This window comes from Arachis ipaensis, chromosome B2, assembly GCF_059453495.1.
Source record: "Arachis ipaensis isolate K30076 ecotype BB chromosome B2, ASM5945349v1, whole genome shotgun sequence".
NCBI classification, from domain to species: domain Eukaryota; kingdom Viridiplantae; phylum Streptophyta; class Magnoliopsida; order Fabales; family Fabaceae; genus Arachis; species Arachis ipaensis.
Genome location: NC_142437.1, coordinates 77,382,717 through 77,388,969, shown reverse-complemented (window position 1 = coordinate 77,388,969; position 6,253 = coordinate 77,382,717). Strand labels below are relative to the sequence as shown.

General features: G+C 43.6%; 1 protein-coding gene across 1 annotated transcript; it reads right to left on the bottom strand.

The window, feature by feature from the left end:
• Window positions 1–3,250: 3,250 nt before the first annotated feature.
• On the bottom strand, window positions 3,251–4,435 carry LOC148574476 (uncharacterized). The gene has a single exon (XM_088505902.1). The coding sequence runs from the start codon at window positions 4,433–4,435 to the stop codon at window positions 3,251–3,253; it is 1,185 nt and encodes a 394-aa protein (XP_088362028.1).
• Window positions 4,436–6,253: the final 1,818 nt, after the last annotated feature.

The following is a 6,253-nucleotide window of genomic DNA, read 5'->3' as shown; positions in this document are numbered from 1 at the left end:
CTGCTGAAATAGGCGGTGCACGAGGTGGTAAACGGGCTCTGAGACAGGTGGAGGTGCAGTGGTGGTAGCTGGGGCAGCAGTAGATGAAGAAGGGGCAGCTGAAGGTGTGGCTGTCTCATCAGAAGCAGTGAGGAATGGGGGTCTGTAACCCAAAACCTGAAACTTCCTACTGTGAGGGATAATCTTCTTGCAGTCTGCAGCAAGTGGCTTCTCATTAGCAAGCTCCCAAGGCACGTCAGCTCGACGGCCGAGTTGGATAATCAGATAAGGGAAAGGGAGAGTGCCTCGGACATGGACCTTGGCCATGTAATACCGGATGAATCGTGGAAGATACAGGTCCTTACCCTCCATCACACACCAGAGGAGGGTGATCATAGCAGCAGGCAGCTCCGTCTCATGAGTGCTCGGCATAACAAAGTTGCTCAGGATTTGGTGCCAGAGCCGAGCCTCATCATTCAGATACATCAGCTTGATTCCCTTAGGCATTGCTGTGTTCTTTCCATGACCCAGGGGACAGTAGGATCAAGGGCTATCCTCTGCTTGACAGCATCCCAGTCAAATATCAGAAAGCGCATGTCCTCTTCAGCCTTTTGGTAACCGTCAGGCTTATCTGACTTAGGCTGAAGCTGCAGAATATCCTCAATGGATTCCTCAGTGACCAGTATCTGTTTCCCTCTGAGGTGCACTGCATCCAGGGAAGTCTTGAAATAGTTGCAGTAAAACTCTCTTACCCAGGAAGCATTGACCTCTGTCAGGTTTCTCTCCAAGAAGAACCAGCCTCTCTGTTTTATCTGATCGGAGGTGTACTGCTGTAGTTCTTTTGGAATTTTCAGAGTTCTCTCCAAGTACAGGTTCCTGGAGGTGGCAAACACTGGATACTTCAACTCATAGTATCTGTTTGCAAATTCTACCGGATCTGTGGCAGTGAGGAGCTGGTCAGCCTTCTCCTGCGGGGTAAAGTGCTTTTCCCGCCAGGAGTCATCATGCATAATGTCCAAGATAGACATAAAGGATTCACCTCTTTTCCTTTTGCCAGTGGTGGCTTTGCCTTTTCCTTTTCGTTGAGGGTCAGACATCCTAAAAAGCAGAAATTCTAGGATATAAATGAAGAACAAAGCAGGAAAACAAGTAGGCAAATAGAATAATAGCAATATAAGCACATGGTGGCAAAAGAGCAGTAGAATAATGAAATGAGTTAAATATATGTGCATTATGGAATGTATTTGAGTTAGAAATCTGAGATGAAAAATCACAATCCAAAATATACTATAAGTAGAATACCTGTTAATTAGGAGAAACAATAATCATGCCATGAGTTAAAAAGTTGAAAGAGTGAGTTAAAAAGCAAAGGGAGAAGTTAGAAAGTTAAAAGTGATTAAAAGTGAAAAAGAGGTTAGAAAGTGGAAAGCATTCAGTTAGGAGAAAGAAAGTTAAAGTAAGTGGCATGATAAATGTTTCCTATGTAACAAGAAATTCACAAATTTAAAGAATAAGCAACTCATATTCAAGCAAGGATATCAGGTTGATGATGATTCATATAGATATAGAAATAGCAAAAATTGAAATCGAATCATCAAAAGTGCAATTTATGAACCAGGAAATTGAAAGGAAAAAGAATGCTAGCCCGTGCGTTCATGAATTGGTTTAGTTGTAGCTAAGTAGTGCAAAATTGAAAATTGCTAAAACCAACTCCTGAATGTAAAAATGAAACAATTTGCAAAAATTGGACAGCATTCCGGCTAAAATTGGATGTTCTCGGGTGATAAACAGCAAGGAAAACAGTTCATATGAATATAAATAAAGCTGCAAATAGACACAAACAGTAGGAACAGTAAAGAACAGTCTCAACAGCAGCATGAAATACGAAAGAACAGCATATGAACAATATGATCATCACAGCAACATCAGAATTGCGAAATTTATAAAACAAGTAGCAAGAACAGCGCAATTATCAGGCCTAAATCCACTAACTACATCCTAGCTACCTAACCACCTAGAATCCACTATAAACATGCATCTCTAACTATCCTAAGTTTGAATATAAACTGAAAAATATGCAACTAACTACGAATGAAAGAAAAATGGCGTTCGGTGGAACTTGGTAGGTGTATGAACTAAGGTAGGGATCAGAGAGATGGCGGTGGTAAAGTGGTGGTGCTGGGAGGGGGTACGGCGGCGCGGTGGCAGAACAGGGCAGCGCGGTGGTGGAGCAGGTTGTGATGGAGGGTGGGGTTTGGGTTGGGTGAGGGGTTGTGATGGTGGGAAGGGCGGTGCTGGCGGCGGGGTGGAAGGAGTTGGAATGGGAGGCGGCACGGTGGCGTGGTGGTGGTGGCTGGCCGCGTTGGGGGGCAGCAGTGGTGGAGGGAAGAAGAGAAAGAAAAAGGAGATGGGAGGAAGAAGGAGGGGGGTGGGCATCGCGGTGGGTCTGGGTGTTTGGGGGTGGTGCGGCGGTCGAAGGTTTTGGCGGTGGTGATGGTTTGCAGAGGAGGGAGTTGCAGAGAAGGGAAGGGGAAAGGGGGGGGGGTATGGGGGGGCACGATGGGGTTAGGGTTCGTGTGACTGGGGGTTAGTGGGTTTAAATCCACGCGAACGCGTGGGGCACGCGATCGCGTGACTAGGGTGAAGTGGGGTTGACGCGGTCGCGTGGTTGACGCGGTCGCGTGGTTGACGCGATCGCGTAGAATGGGTAAAAGATGGATGACACGGATGCGTGAGGCATGCGACTGCATCGCTGTAAATTGTGCTAAACGCCCAATTCCAGCGTCGTTTCAGTGCAACTCTCTGTCTCCATTTAGGGTGCCATGCTATCCACGCGACGCAGACGCGTCGCTCACGCTTTCGCGTGGGATGGGTGTTTTGCAAGTGACGCGTTCGCGTCAGGGACGCGGACGCGTGGGCCATTTTGTGCTAAACGCACACCAGCCGCACGATTCCAGCCCAGATTTCTAGGTGTTGGATTTTTACGCCGATTTCTAGATCACGCATTCGCGTGAGTGACGCGGACGCGTGGGAGGTGTTTTTCGCGACTGACGCGAACGCGTTAGCAACGCGGTCGCGTCGTGTGCTTTTTTTTTATGCAATTATGCAGTATGCAATGCTAATGAATAATATTCAGGTTCAATAAAAATAATATAATATAAAAACAAACAACACAAAAAATTGAAAAAGAAACGACCATACCATGGTGGGTTGTCTCCCACCTAGCACTTTTAGTTAAAGTCCTTAAGTTGGAAATTAGATGAGCTTCCTGTTATGGTGGCTTATGCTTAAATTCATCCAGAAATATCCACCAATGTTTGGAATGCCAACAGCCTCCGGGGTCCCAAACTAGGCATGTAAAGCTTTTGAGCAGCTTCAAACAGATTCTCAGGCTCCCGGGGTGACGAATGTCAGAATAGATTCCAGGATCCCAAACTTTGTTTTTAAATCCGCCTTCGTCTTGATCTATATTGTTCCATCTGGGGGGTTTAGAAATTGTATTCTCACCAAGATGACCAAACGCCTTCCGAGACCCATTCAATTGAACTTGATACCAATCTTTGCACTTCGAATTGAAGCGCGGAACCTTATTGAACCTTGTACACCAGCTCTGAGTACGAGCCATTTCCCTCTTACTCTTAAAGCCGCATAGAGCTCTAAACTGGCCATATGTTTCAAGCAAACCATATTCAAGCGGAAAAGTAAAGATAAAGGTTAAGGATTGTACCCACTTGAAGCTTGTATTAGGTGGTAATGGTCTTGGGATAGGTGTTTCTAGTGGTTCTATAAGTTCTACTCCCTTGTATTCTTCTGTGAATTCCTCCACTTCTTTGCAAAATTTTTCAACTGCAACTGCGTCCTGATCAAAGTCTTCTATGTCTTCCTCGTCACTCAAGTCATATGTTGGAGGTTGAGAGAAATCTACCTCGACATCATCTTCGTATTCACTTGGATAAGATTCTTCAGGCTCAAGGAGTTCAGTTGCGGATGTGAGTTCATGATTAGGAGAGCTTGATTCATGATCATCACTGCCTATGGAATCAACTTCTTGGTCTGTTCCGTCTAAGTTTTCACAAGGTGTATGCTTTGGAGGTTGTGCACTATCTTCTTTGGCATCAATTTCGAACTTCTCAGTAGAATCCTTTATAGCTCTCGATTCCCATGGAGTTTCATCATCTCCTAAATCTTCAACCACTTCTTCCTCTACAACTATCATGGCTTCTTCCACTTGTTCCAATACAAAGCCATGCTCCTCATTGTCCACCGGAGTTTCTAGTATTTCCTTCATGCTACGCTCTTCTTTTGATTCTCCACATGTAGCCATGGGAGTGCTCCGAGTGCTCAGATGTCGGGAAGCTATTATATTTACTACCTCAGTTAAGGCAGTAGTGAGTTCCAGTACGCCCCTTTGCATCCTCGCTTGCCCTTGAAGAAGAACACGAAGTTTGTCATTCATTGGAGGTTGAGGTGGGTATGAGGGTTCATTGGTTGGGGAAGAGGGTTCAAAATAAGAATGTGGTGGTTCTTGGGAGTAATTGGATTGGGATTGTGGTGGGTAAGGGTCATACGGTGGTGAATGGTGAAAAGGAGCTTGTGAGTGTGGTGGTTCAAAGCTACGTTGAGAGGATGGTCTATAAGCACAGGGTGGGGCTTATTGGTAATTACAAGAGGATCCACCATATCTATCAGCTTGATATGCATTGTAGAGTGGTCCTCGTCCATGATATCTTGGAGGGTGTTGTTGCCTAAAGGGTTGATCAGGGCCTCTTGGCTCCATCCATCTTTGATTGCTTAGACCTTGATGCATATTCCTGTTGTAGCTTCCACTCCTTTCAACAGATTTAGAACCAAACTCAAAGCGAGAGGGGTGAGAATTCATAGTAGGTAATAGAAATAAAAGGGAAAAACAAAAACAAATAAACAAGTAAAAGAAAAATATTTACAATAACCAATAATAAGGCACACATTTGCAATTCCCCGGCAACGGTGCCATTTTGACGTTCGGTTTTTCTATCGGTAAAGAAATATAAAAATATGATCGCGTTGTAAGTATAGCTTCTAAACCAACAGAAAATCCTTTCGTACAAACGTTTTGGTTGTCACAAGTAACAAACCCCTTTAAAATTGATAACCGAAGTATTTAAACCTCGGGTCGTCTTCTCAAGGAACTGCAGCGAGGTGTTCTTATTATTGGTTATGTGTTTTGTAAATTGGGGTTTTGAAAGTAAGGAACAAGTAATTTAAATGACAAGTAAAATAAATAAATAACTGTAAAATAAACTATTGGCAAGGTATGGAAATTCAGAAGTCCTATCCTAGTTACTCCTATGAGAATTGAAGTTAATCCCACTTAGTTAACCTTTGCGAAAGCAAGGGAAAGTCAAGTGAACTAATTAGTTAGATTCCCAAGTCCTAGCCAACTCCTAAGGAAAGACTAGAGTTAGTGGAATACCAGTCAATTAGCCGACATAACAATTAATCACGATAAGTTGATAACTCAAGAGCCTCCAGTTAATCAATTAAAGCCAAGAATATAAAAAGCTAAACAAGAATCATAAATCTGAAATACCTCAATTGCATTAATAAGAGAAAATCAATCTAAACATAAAGAGTTCATAAGCCAATTTAGCAACATAAGTAATTAAATGAGAGCATTAAAGTATCCGAAAATAAAAGAGAGATATAAAGTAAAAGAAATATTGAACCTGATGAAGAGTTAAAATCCTAAATCCTTTAAGAGGAATCCTAATCCTAAAACCTAAGAGAGAGGAGAGAACCTCTCCCTCTAAAAACTACATCTAAACTATGAAAAGTGAATAATTGAAGGCCTCCCTATGAATGGATGCATTCCCCCACTTTATAACCTCTAATTTGTGCTTTCTGTACTTGGATCTGGGCCAAAAAGGGTTTCAGAAATTGCTGGGAGCGTTTTCTGCAGTTTCTGGTACATGGTGTCTGTCACGCGTTTGCGTGGGTCATGCGGTCGCGTCATCTGGGAGTTTTCCTTGTCACGCGTTCGCTTCGGTCACGCATACGCGTCATCTGTGTTCTGCTCAAGGCACGCGTCCGCGTTAGTCACGCGTTTGCATCACTACCTTTTCGCGCTAGGCATGCGGCCGCGTCGTCCATGCGTTCGCGTCGCTGCCAGTTTCTTCAAAAACTCCATTTTATGCTTTTCTTCTATTTTTGTATGTTTTCTTTCCATCTTTTAAATCATTCCTGCCTTAGGAGATCTGAAAATACTCAACACAGAAATCACGGCATCGAATGGTAA

Excerpts from the sequence above, each read along its gene's own strand:
- LOC148574476 (XM_088505902.1), bottom strand. The coding sequence starts at position 4,435 with ATGAATGACAAACTTCGTGTTCTTCTTCAAGGGCAAGCGAGGATGCAA.